The sequence below is a fragment of the Pezoporus flaviventris genome, unplaced genomic scaffold, assembly GCF_033815535.1.
Source record: "Pezoporus flaviventris isolate CSIRO_AGI_PZ_B2104156 unplaced genomic scaffold, CSIRO_AGI_Pfla_v1 ptg000015l, whole genome shotgun sequence".
Lineage (NCBI taxonomy): Eukaryota > Metazoa > Chordata > Aves > Psittaciformes > Psittacidae > Pezoporus > Pezoporus flaviventris.
In genome coordinates, this window is record NW_026892563.1 from 9,878,676 (window position 1) to 9,891,233 (window position 12,558).

The 12,558-nt window shown below is 44.3% G+C and overlaps 1 protein-coding gene across 1 annotated transcript in view; it reads left to right on the forward strand.

Moving 5' to 3' along the window:
• Positions 1-880: 880 nt before the first annotated feature.
• TSPAN7 (tetraspanin 7) overlaps positions 881-12,558 on the forward strand; it is a 92,216-nt gene continuing 80,538 nt past the window's right edge. Inside the window, exon 1 of the mRNA XM_061453382.1 lies at positions 881-1,029. Within this exon, the coding sequence (XP_061309366.1) occupies positions 949-1,029 (81 nt within the window). The 5' untranslated portion in view covers positions 881-948. The remainder of the gene's footprint in view (positions 1,030-12,558) is intronic.

Below are 12,558 nucleotides of genomic sequence, written 5' to 3' on the forward strand. Positions count from 1 at the left end.
AGTGGATTATGTGGTGGGCTGGTAGATGCAGTGGCGATAACAAGGAGCAGGCTGTCTCTGCAGCTCTGTGCTCTCACCAAGGTGTGCTGCCATCAAGGCCAATCCGGGCCTGGCAGAGATGAGCCAGGTATGTTCCAGATGAAGCTCAGGGGTCTCAAAGTCATATAGAAGTACAAGGTTTCTGATAACTTTAGGCTGGGTTCAGTGCCCAGATTAGTTTTAGGATGGAGCTCAGATCTGAGGCTGAGGTGAAGACAAGGTTAGGAACCAGGCTCCAGCAGCATCCCAGCTTTGTGACCTGCTCCTGTAAGGTAACATCCAAAAATCCTACTGCCTCAACGCAACCAGTAGGGCTGCCAAAGGGAGGCATGGCAGAGATGTGAAGGGGGAGGCCGAGACTCCCAAATGGATTCAGTGCAGAGCTCTGGCTCTTAGACACAGCCTGCCTCACTCGTATGATCTGGCTGCAATCAAAGCACCGTTAAACCTACATTTCTCGCACTTGCCACGGTCTCCACAGCCTTACAGCTTCAACACAAACAGATTTTCACCATGACACTGAATGACGTTTCCTCCCATACTGGCAATTCCCCATCCAGCTCCCACTCGCTGAGCAGGTCAAGGAACGCCTGCGAGCATCTCCACAAGAAAACGGGGCTGCTGGTGGGGGTGTATTTCACTGCATCCCTCAGAACCTCAAGCTTTTCCCCACTCCTTGAACCACTTCAGCAAACCTCGGCCGCCCAACATTCCGCACCCCTCAAGGCTCCCCCCCAAACCCCTCAGCGGCGCCCCGAGGGCAGCGCCCCCTGGCAGCAGGCGCAGCGGGCCGAGCCGATCCCAGCGCTGAGCTCACCGCCCTCCGCCCGCCTCCCCCCGCCCCTCCTCCCTGTTCCCTCCCTCCTCCTCCTCCTCCGGCGCCCAGCCCGCAGCCGGGATCTCAGTATTATGGCATCGAGGAGAATGGAGACCAAACCCGTGATAACGTGTCTGAAAACCCTCCTCATCATCTACTCCTTCGTCTTCTGGGTGAGTGCGGCGCGGCGCGGCGCGGCCACACATCCACCCACCGACCCACCGGCAGGGCCCGGCACCCCCGGGGCGGGCTGCGGGGGCTCCGCCGCGGTGTCACCGGTGTGCTGTACGGGGACGTAGCTCTGATGAGGTCGGAATATGTATGTGTATGCACACACATATGTATATATATGCACATACACGCATATGTATATAAATCAATTTTTCTGCCTCTTCTGGGGACGAGCAAATACTCCCCGCGGGGGAAAGTTGCGGGGGTCTCCCCGGCTGCCGCCGTGGTCGCCCTCCTCTCTGCCGCCTCTCAGGCCGGCTGGACCGGGAGCGCGGGTCCCCCGCATCCCCGTCGCGCCGCGGGGCCTCCCTCCCGGTCCCCCGAGGCTCGGTCCGGTCTCACCTGGGTGCTGGCTGCCGCCCGCTGTGTCCGCCGCGCTGCGTTTCGTAACCCGGCCCAGGCTCCCGTAACCCATGTTTATGACCCAGATGCATTAATTGAGTTGCAGCGCTTGATGGAGGGGGAGCCGGGGGATTTCAGGAGACCCCCGAGGCTGGGGGATTCTGCAACGACCTGGTTACTCAGCAGATCCCGGGCACGAGCAGCGTCTGGTGGCGGCGGTCTGCAGCCTGGGGAGCTTTTCGTGGTACATGGTAACAGCGGCCGATAATGGCCCCACCGTGTACTGATAGAGACCATCATCTGCACATCATCGATAAAACGCGCTGGAGCGGATTTGGCACTTCTAGCAAGCGATGCTGATTGTGCGTTACTGTTTTAATAGCTTGCCGTGAAAAGTGTCAGTGAAAGGAAGTTAACTCACATTTTCATCACTCTGCTTAAAAAAGCATTCTGAACACAGAATTGCTTATTCATGGCAATAATGTTTTACATCTTAACAGCTAACACAGGACTTTAACTGTTTCAACTGTAATTTCCTAAGCTTTTTCTTTTTAAAGCAGCGTAACCAAAAGTCATTTTGCTAATCCAGACTTATGGCAGTACCTTTACGTTATCAACCCTCCCAACATTGAACATATCCCCCCTTCTTTTTTAACGATTTTGATGGTAACTGCAGCAGATGTGTCTGATGACTGAAATGAATATGAAGCCGGAATCATCTGTTGGGGTTTTTTGCTGGCAAGTAGATCATTTATGCTAGTCTCGAGGTAGGCTGCTAGGTTTATACACTTACCACAATTCCAGTATTTACCCTTTCCAGCCCTCTGTTCTCAACAGATCTATAAGAAACCTCTCTTCTTCCTGTGATTGATGAGCAACTGCAGGAGCTCTGGTGAATTCACGCAATCTTTTCAAATGGCGTCTTTTTAGAAAGTGACCGCTGTATCCTCTGCAGCCTGACTAAACAGAGGACTTAAATCAGCATGCCCGTCGAGCTAGCACATTGCACGAACACTAATCTCATTAAAAAAGAGAGAATTGTATGTGGAGCCAAGCAGCTGGCTAAGGGCATCTGCGCTGTAGGTTGTCATGATGCCAGGCCAGGTTGACAGCTGGGACCTCATAGGGTAAATAACACAGCTGAGCTCCAGTCTGGGCGACAGTGATACATCTGCGCTGCCGGGATGCTCTACTGCAAATTCTTTTCCTCTGAACTGTCTGTCAGGCTCCCCTGCATCCCAGTCTTCTCCAAGGGCATGGCCCAGTTAATGTGGCTCTTCCAGTTACTTAACACCTGACAGCAGTTAGGGTGTTTGTCTGTCCTCTTCATTGAGCCTGGAAAAGGAGGAAGAAATAAATATTTGGAGACAGAATCCTGCAACCATGCAAAAGAGAACAAATTTCTTTTAAATCATTCTTGCTGTTGCATCTGGTTTCCCAAGGCCCCAACCTAGGAAAACCTAGGCAGATCTCATTAGGAGAACACAACAGAGAGCTTGGTAAAGGTCCAGAGTAGTGGACAGCAGACCCTACATCTTCATCAGTGGGTCTTCCTTTCAGCATAGAAGAACAGAATCTATTTTCCATTTTCAGTCCCTTTCTGGGCTTTGAATCAACCCATTTCATATAAATTGGAGCAAGCTGCCCTGAGTAGAGTAGAAACATGGTGTGCCCTGGCCGTATCCTCATTTTCGTTATACAGGCAAGTTTGAGAGCTGAGGGATGCACAGAGTTGTCTCTTACTTCCTTTCCCACCTTCCTCCCATTATTTTCTGGGGTACTCTTTGTACCCTTACAAGCTGCTGGCTCTGGAGTCACTGTAATTCAGATTGGGTCCCCATGAATCCGCAGAGCTGAAAATATGGGAAGGATTCAATAGGAGGAACTATTACATGCACCCATCTGAATACCAGGAGGAAACCATGCCAGTGCCACAACTGGCTGGTTTGTAGAATTTTATTCTGATGGCTTCCCATGTGTTTTGGAGAGGTTGTAAGCTGATTTCTGAAGGAGAAAACCCTGCATTGTTCAGCTGCAGTTTGTACGGGTTTTCTTCTAGCTGTGGGGAAGGAGTTACGGTATAACCCAGGGAGGAAAGCCATCCTGTGACAGGGAGGTATGTGGTAGAAATCTTTCAGATATATCTGGCCAGGTGGTTATGGATTGTGATGTGAAGGGACAGGGGGAGAAGACGCTTCTTTGAATCCAGTGGGCTGTTTTGAAACATCCAGAAGGACTTCTCTGTGTTTACTCTGTTTATTAAAGAGATAAAAGAAGACAATACAGACTGATTCTGTCATGTGTGATTATTTGTCAGGGTTAAATATGAATTGCATTTGTGTCAATGAGTGAGATGTATGTAGATGAAGGCTTTTAGTAGAAGCATTAAATGAGACTCCACTGACTACATGGGAGCTGCAGGGCAGTAATGAAGAGACATGGTTCATTCAAATTTGATACTGTGTAGCCTGTTCTTTTCCAAATAGGTTTTGTTTAACGGTATTTGTTATTTTGATAGCTTCCTCTCCTCCCCTTCACCATGCTTCCTGACTTCTTTCCGTAAATGTATCAACACGGTAAAAAAATTCCATAAACTGAGATAACAAGCTTTTTATGTGCTCATATGTATTGTTATTCATAGTACACATTAAATGCCTAGGGTTACCACTTTTGGTCCTTAAGGGACATAGTAATAAAAATTCTACAGCCATTTTTTCCCTAATCAGAATTCTGTACTGAATGCATCTGGTTTGTAACTAGTAGATTAAAAAAGGCAATAAAAAGCACTGCTTGGCTGTTAGGTATTTTTATTTTTTTTTTTTTGGGCATCATAAATTGCTTGCATAGAAAATCAAGATATAATCTGTCTTGCTTTTAAGGGAAGATGAATTTTGGATTAGGATTCAAAGTGAATTTTTTGTAGAGGACTAAAACCTTTAAGCACCCTCAGTATCTTACATTTACCTATTTCTTAAGTGAACTTATGTCTTAAAATGTATGTATACTTAACATTTCACTGTAGGCTTTAAAATATATTTTGTTGTCACATTAACAGCCTATCTCAATGTGTTTTGGAGGAGAGCTTTAAGAATGCATGCAGTGGTCCTTAGAGTTATGGGGCTGCAGAAAGTGTGTTTCAACTTCCATGCGAAGCTTGTTGCCCCAAACAGGCACTGTAGCAAAGTGAGTAGCTTCTGATTTTAGGCGCTGTGGGACACTTGGCTCTCAAATAAATGCTTTGTGTGTGCTGTCCTGCTGGTATGGGTGTTTCTTGCTGTTAATTAATGTAATAAAAGCATATGAGTAGAATTTCCATTCAGATATATTTCAAAGGCAGGTTACTGATCTGAAGAATATCTTCCGACCAAGATCAATGTTTTGGATGCTGAATTAGGTTCTTAGAACTTGGCTTGGTTTTTGCTATGTGATATAAACAGAACTAAGATACCTATTTGCAAGAGTAATAGTTTAGTTTGCCAAGGTTTTATGGCTTGGAAAATGCACCTGTGCATTCTGGTATGACCCCATGGAGGTGAGCAGGTGGCAGGAGAGCCATGGAGTAGAGTGCGGTGGAAGCACCACTTGGTTGTGAGGCCTCAGCCAGCACAGTTCTAAAACAGCTTGAAACTGCATGTTTCCATAGCATTGTTCTTTCAGCTATTTTCTCTGGTGGCTGCATGAATGTGGGTGTGTGGAGGGCAGGGTGGTCAGAAGATGGTCCCATGAAGAACGACGGACTCAGGCCCCCCTCTGGTCAGTAGGCACGGGCAGAGCTGGCGTTCGATTTGGAGGAGCATCTCCCCCATCTCCCTCTTTTCTCAGGCTTCCTCAAGCAGGACGTCACTGGTGGGGGACAGGCAGCTGCATTGCTCAAGCTGCAGCCGTACAGTAGAGGTGGCATTCACCCACCATTTCAGGAGCTCATAAAGCCATTTTCTGGGAAATGCCTGAGACAAAGAGCAGTCACAGTGGTCTGCTCTGTAACAGAAATTTATGGCTGAACTGCTGACCCATCTTCACATGCAGCCGTTTGAGCCGTATATTTTAATACAAGATTCAATTTTCGTGTCCCTTTGAGTTACTGGTGCCATTAGTTATCTTCATTATGGATGTCCAGCTGGGTTGCTGAAATTACTGTTTTTCTCCCCAGAACTTCTTTCCAGTGCTTCTGCACTGGTTTCAGCATGTGTCTGGTCTTTTTAATAACTTTTGCCATGCTTAAGTTCTTTCTTTTATTTTTCTTAAATATCTGATAGCAGATGGTTTTAAAGGAAGTATTTTGGAAATGGTTTAGCTCTCCCATGTGGCTTAGATTGCTTAATATTCTGGTAGTTCCATTGACTGCAAAGTCATCATTGCTATATTTTTAGAAATAAGTTTTACCATTTGCACATAGTTACCTGGAATCCAGAAATATTACACTCTCAAAAATGAACAATATCCTCATTATGCTGGATTTGGAGTGCTCTGTTGTTTAGGCACAAACTTCATGCAGTTGCCTCCTTAAGTCAGTTGTTTTCTGTTCTGTTTTTCATAATGACATACAAGGAAGATTAAAGATAACTGTGTTTTCTTGTGAGCGTAGCCCCAGGTGAATTCTGTTGGGTAATAAATAACTGGATTAAAAGGGGGAAAAAAAAAAAGAAGGCTAGATGATGTTTAAAATCACAGCTCCAGATTAAGCTTTCCCTTTTGGGGTACTTACCCAACTTGGCTTACTTTTGTGGGTTTTTTTATCTCATCTGTGATATAAACCCCCTTAATAATAGTCCTGATAGCAGAGAGCCATGCCACCATGCCAGCTCTGCTAAGTGCAAGTAAAGGAAGAAGGTAAAGCTGTGATTTTCCTATACTGTGAAAATCTTCCCTGTGAGGGTGTTGAGGCACTGGCACAGGTTGCCCAGAGAAGCTGTGGCTGCCCCATCCCTGGCAGTGTTCAAGGCCAGGTTGGGCGGTGCTTTGAGCAACCTGGTCTAGTGGAAGGTGTCCCTGCCCATGGCAGGGGTTGGATCTAGGTGAGCTTGAAGTTCCCTTCCAAACCAAACCATTCTACGATTCTGTGATATAAAGCAGTAATAGACTTTGCTGTTGCTCCTTCTTTTCTTGCTGTTTGTGTAACTATGCTTACATCTTGACAAGGTACCTGCTACACTTTGACCTTGGAATTTGTGTCTGGACAGTTCTCTAGTTTGGGGATGGAATCTTTTTCACCTAACAGATCAGTTTGGACTGGTGAAGAGGGATAGTAGATGACTTGAAGTTATGTTTGGGAAGATGTAGGATGCATTCAGAAACAAGCAATGGCAGAAGTCCTTGCTTTTTCGCGAGTGATGGGATAGGGCTGTGGAGGAGTACTGAGGTGTGCATAGAAAACACTTCGGCTGTTCAGCCTTCACTCCTGCTCTCAGCAACCAGTTGTGTGGCCTAAACAGTGTAGCTACAAATTCTAGGGAAGGGTTAGTACTTTTCCATGGGAAAGGCAGTAAAGCCCTTTTTCTTAGGTGCTGGTTCATGCCAGCCTTGCTTGTCAAGGAAATGGAGGCAATTATTGTAGGTAAACCAAGGGAATTTAAAGTGGCTCCAAGAATCTGATTTCATCTCTGATTATGTGACTATTTATCAATTCCCTGTTCTGTCAGGGTGGTAAATTAGGCTGCCTAAATTAGTTGTCTCCATCTCTGGATTTTTCTCATCATTTCTTTGGTTGTTGCAACTGTCCTACAAATTTATGTGCCAGTGAGTTAATAGATGAATATCCAGAAAGGTTCTTTGTGCATGTGAGCTTGCAGAAACATCCTCAATCTTTCTCATCCTTTTAAAGTGCAGTGATACTTGTTACAGAAATGCTAGCTTTAAACTGCAATACCAAGTCTGTTCTACATCCACCAAATTGTGGATGAAAATCCTTTTGACCTCAATGTCTTCCAAACCTAGGGGACTGAATCTTCAGAATAAAACACAAGACTCCAGAGGTGACTACAAGGAGGAGATGACAGTTACTCTAATGCCAGTTTTATTTACGTGATGTTATTTCTTTAAGCTCATCGTAGTTAATTAGCATTTAATCATTTATTGGAGAATAGATCCTTCACATCAGTAGAGCAGGCCTCTTTCCATCTTAGATCTCTTTCACTATGGTGGGCAGATGGCTTACATGTTCTGTCTTTATAACAGTTCTGGGTTATGAGAGGGAAACATTTAAATTTCTCTCGTACTAGAGGGACTCTGAAGCATGGCATGCTCATGTCTTACAGGATTAACGTTATTTCATAGCTGAGCTGGTTCTTTGAGCTCGGGAGTAGGCCACAGGATTTTTAAGAGTGTAATAAAAGAATGGAAGCGATGCTGTTAATTTTGCTGTAATTTCCATGTGGTGCTTTGCAAGATATTTTCCAGATGTTCTTTTTTCATCTATAAGATTCTGGGGACAGTGCTAAAATCCTTCAAAGAAGGAGGCAGCTCTTATTCCCTCTCAATTTCTCACTTTTCCCATCTCTGGGAATTGCCATGCTGAGTTCAGGTTGTGGCTGGTTACTGTGCAGTGCCCAAGGAGACCCCCGTCTGGAAACTAGGCTGGGTTCACCAGAAGGCAGCAGGACCTGCAGAGCTTCCTGGGCTGGGCAGAAGGCTGAAATTGTGTCTTGTGAACGTTTATTTCTCAGAGTTATTTGCTGTGAACTTTGAGAAAAGGTTGGATTTGGTTTGGGCTGTATGAGGATTTGGATGGATCAGGTTGAAATGTTCTTTTTTAGGTTTTTAGCAGACTTTTAAAGAGTTTATTTGCTAGGATAATGTGATGGTGTTAATAATGATGTAGTGGACTTAATCTGCAAGTCTATGGGCCTTGAGGCTAGACCTAAGGAAAAGGTTGGCATGCTTATATGGTGCAGCAGAGAGGAAGGAGAGAAGAGGAATGGATTAAACCCTGGAAATATCATAGGAAGAAGACCACTTACATTTCCCTAAAACTGGGAAGTGATAGAAGCCCTGCTGTATGGCCCTTGCAACCACTGAGTGCTTTAATGACTTTAGATAGAAATGAGTGGCTCAGGTCTGCAGATACCATATGACTGAAATTATCAATGAAACCAACAAGATCTTCAGTCTTGTTCCTGACCAAGTTACATGTGCTGCTTCAGAGAATACAGTATATGGGAACACAAATTACACTGACCACCACCAGCAAAGTACATTTACAACTCACCCACAAGAAATTTCTAGCCCACAAGGAATTATTCGTTTTACGAGGACCTAAGCATATTCCCTGCAACTGAAGTTTCAGCTAGACCAGCGTGATTTCATCCTTTGGTAAGTTTTAAAAACATTTATCTTTAGAATGGAGTTTCCAATGGGTTGGCCTCCATCTGGCAACAACTTCAAAGTGCTTAGAATAAATTACTTAGCATTTTTGGCAACAGAATGTGAAAAAGTGCTCATTTTGTATGTTTCTAAAAATAAATAGGAGCTATATCAAAATCTGAAGTTTTGGTAGTTTTCTTAGGGATGGAAACTGTTAGTGATTTGGGAAATCCTAAAAAAATGAAGTTTTCGAAGAAACAAGGATTTCCTGATTATGCCAGGTAATGACTTTTTTGTAGGTAGACTTGAAACTTAGGCGAGTTTATGCCATCATGGGTTGTGTCATGGCATATGTTGAATCAGTCCAATTAGGCGGAACCAAGGCTTGCCCTTCTGGAGATCTACGAAGTGTGTTGGCTTCAAAGTCATATCTGGGGCTTGTGGCCCACACAGAGTCGAAAGCCTGTAACAGAGGTAGGGAACCTTGGGTCTGGGGCTCATGCAGTCTGCAAGGATGTATGCCTGGGCTGGTCTTTTTATCCATGTTATAAGATAATGCAAAGGTGAGTGACTGCCTGGGGCTCTCCAAATGCTCTGCTCTGACCTCACCAAAGAAAACGTGAAGGACATTGTATACAGTTTATAGAAATGCATGCAGATTAATTCCAAAAGCTATCTGAGGTGGAAGGATTGCTGCAAATTTCCTCCGGTGAAGGGAAGAGGGCAAGATAACATTATTTCTATTGTGCTCCTTAATAGTCTGCTGGCCAAAGAATTTTCATTACAACTTGCAATTGCCACCACTGTGTCAAAAGACAATCAAAACACCAGAAATCTATCAGGAAAGCTGTGGCTTTTATTCTTGTAAGAGTAGGTTAAGATAAAGGAGAAGACACTTTCCAGGTATGTATTAAGAGAAGAAAGGATGGAAACTCAATCCTCCGCTATACGGTACACTTCAATAGTGCTTAACATCTGACTGGCTTTAATAAGGCTTGTAATGATAACATAATTAAGTGCATGTCACTTCTGTTTCTCCTTGAAAACAAAGAGGAAACAAAAATACAGATAGGTTGTTTACCCGCAGTGCTTCAATACTGATGGCTGCATCTCATCATTGGGATCATTTTTACTGCTGCAGCTCCCCTGTGCTGGATGTAGGATGTGCGCACTGATTGCATATAGAGCGTGATTCAAATTGCCTGCAAAATAATGTTTTATAGGAAACCAGAAGCGGATACTATTGCATGTTTAGAGACTTCTTTTTTTTTTTTAACTTCCTCTTGGTTTCCAGGTCATTGATACTATGTTAGAAATTATTTTTTGTGCAGCTGCATCTTTGTGTCAGTTGAAGCAGGCCCAGATTGCAGTTGCTAGTTAATACTGAGATCAGTGTATGCATTATCTGGGACTGAGTTTCTCTTTCCGGTAGACTGCTGAGTTAAATTATGCAGGTCAAATGACCTAGAGGCTTAAATTAATTTCTCTTGTCCCAGAGCAACTTGCAGGCCATCTATGCATCACCTGTGGACTTTAGGGGTCTTTTTGTATTCAAGCACAGTTTAAAAGGTCCTGAAGAAAGAACCAGGATCTCAAGATGTCAGGGAGCTGGCTGTCAGGAGTATTTCAATGTTCCTTCCTGGAACACAGAAGTCATGCCCTAGTGTATTCCTTGCCGTCTGTTCTCATAAAACAGGGGATGGTGCGAAGGGATGGAGTCAGGACTTACTAATGGAAAGTCACACCTTTAAGACATCAAAGAAGAAGTAGTTTATGAGGATGGCATTATGGGTTTATTTTTGTCATGGCAGTAGGATTGGGGAAGCATACAGCCTTTCTAGGAGGCAGCAAGACCTTGCTGTATCTACTATGTGCAGGATCTTTCTGCAGCTTTCAGAGTGCTGGTGCAGAACTCTCACTGTCAGGATGGGGCAGCTTTTCTCTTTGCCCATGGCCTTGTAGACAACTACCTTCTTTCTTAATTTATGGAAAATTACTCCATTTTTTTTATTTTTCCCCTTTGGTCTCCCTGCTTCAAAGCAGTGTTTTTTGCTGAGCATCGTTCCAGCATGGAGAAATTGGATGAGGCTTTGAGCTACCTCGTCTAATGGAAGGTGTTCCTGCCCATGGGAGGAGGGTTTGAACTAGATGACCTTTAAGCTTCCTTCCAACCCAACCCATTGTATGGTTCTATGAAAGGACCACCCAGTGCCTTCTGTTCACTCACAGTCCTGAGCTCACCTACTCTTGGCCATGTTTACCAGCACACTCACTGGAAAGGCATGCCAGACAGGACCACTGGTCCTTGCTCCATCCAAGGTGGACCCTGCCATAGCCAGGGACCAGCCCTGGGGCAGCTGTGGGGTGGGAAGTCCCATGGAGCTCACCAGCCCACGAAATTACAAGCTGCAGGAGATGTGCTGGACCAAGCAGTGCGGTAAATAAACCAAGTGTTTCACCCAGCAATTGCATTATTTTCAACTGAAACCAGAAACAAAAATAAACCCTCCCACTTCCAGGAGGGCTGTGTTTTGTAAGCAATGGCTAGTTGCTTTCTGATGTGAAAGATGGCTGTACTTAAAATAGGTACCTCTGTGGGAGAGAGAATTTTCATCTAGTGAAATTGTGCAGAACAATATGGAAAAGTTGCCTCAGTTTCTGTGAGCTGGCAAGACACACATGGGATACTTATGCAGAGAAACAGAGAAATACAAAACAAACCCGGTCCCTGTAGGGAAACCTGAGCATGCTGCACCATAGCTATTTTTTAACAGAAGTATCAGATTTAAAGTGTTCCCTCCCCCCTCACTTGCTGGCCTCAGAGGGCCAGGGGACCAGACAGGATTAATCCGTGTACCCTGAAGAATATCCAGTATTAAAAGCAAGGAGCTGGGCTGTTTTGTACAACAGAGCAATCTCTTCAAGATGAAGGATATAACCAAGCCCCAACCACTTAGTTGATTTATTCTTTTAATTTCATGAGGTGCTTGGCTTTGCAGTTTCATGTTGGTGTTAAACCAAAATGACTTCCTATTTTTTCCAGCACCATCAAATATGTAAAGTACATAAGATGGCAGACCTCTAAATCTGAAGGACATCAAGAAGAATTTCATGCTAAGTCTTTGCTCTTAGGCAATCTATCATATATAATGATATAAAAATGAGAGCCACCTCATTAGTGAGAAACATTTAACCAGTTTTTCTTCTAGTACCATTCACCAGTTGATCAGTTGTGCACCCAAGTCCAAGTCTACGTGGCAGTAACATTAGCCTTTGGAAAGCATATTTTCTCTATATTGTATGTTAGTGCTACACTGGTGAGAAAAATGATATGATATAAAAAAGACATTTTAAGATTAATTAAATCAGCTGAGGTTGATGAGTATATATGGGTGGACTGAGTTTGCTCTGCTTAAAATCAGTGAGAATCATAGATGACCAGACTGTTTTATGCAGTCAGCTCATTGTTTTTTAAACTCACCTGTGCTTAATATTCAGGTTCAGTGAAACAGAAGGTTGTTCTGGTTTGGAGCCCACAGAATTCCCATAGAGTTGTGATTGAGAAGGTCTGTCACTCATTCTTGTGCTGGCTATCTCGGAAGAATAAACTTTTTTTCCCTTTCTCTGTCAAGACAAATAACTTGTTAAGTTCTGCCTCCTATCTCTGTACTTGCTTTGGTTGCCCTTCTGATTTTGCAGCGCAACATCATTTCACAAGAAGATGGCTGCTCCTCCATGGTGGTGGTTCCATTACTCCAAAAGAGGTAGAATTACCTTTAAAATTTTGCAGCTGCTATAGACACAAAGCCTAAACTAAAGAACATGAGAGC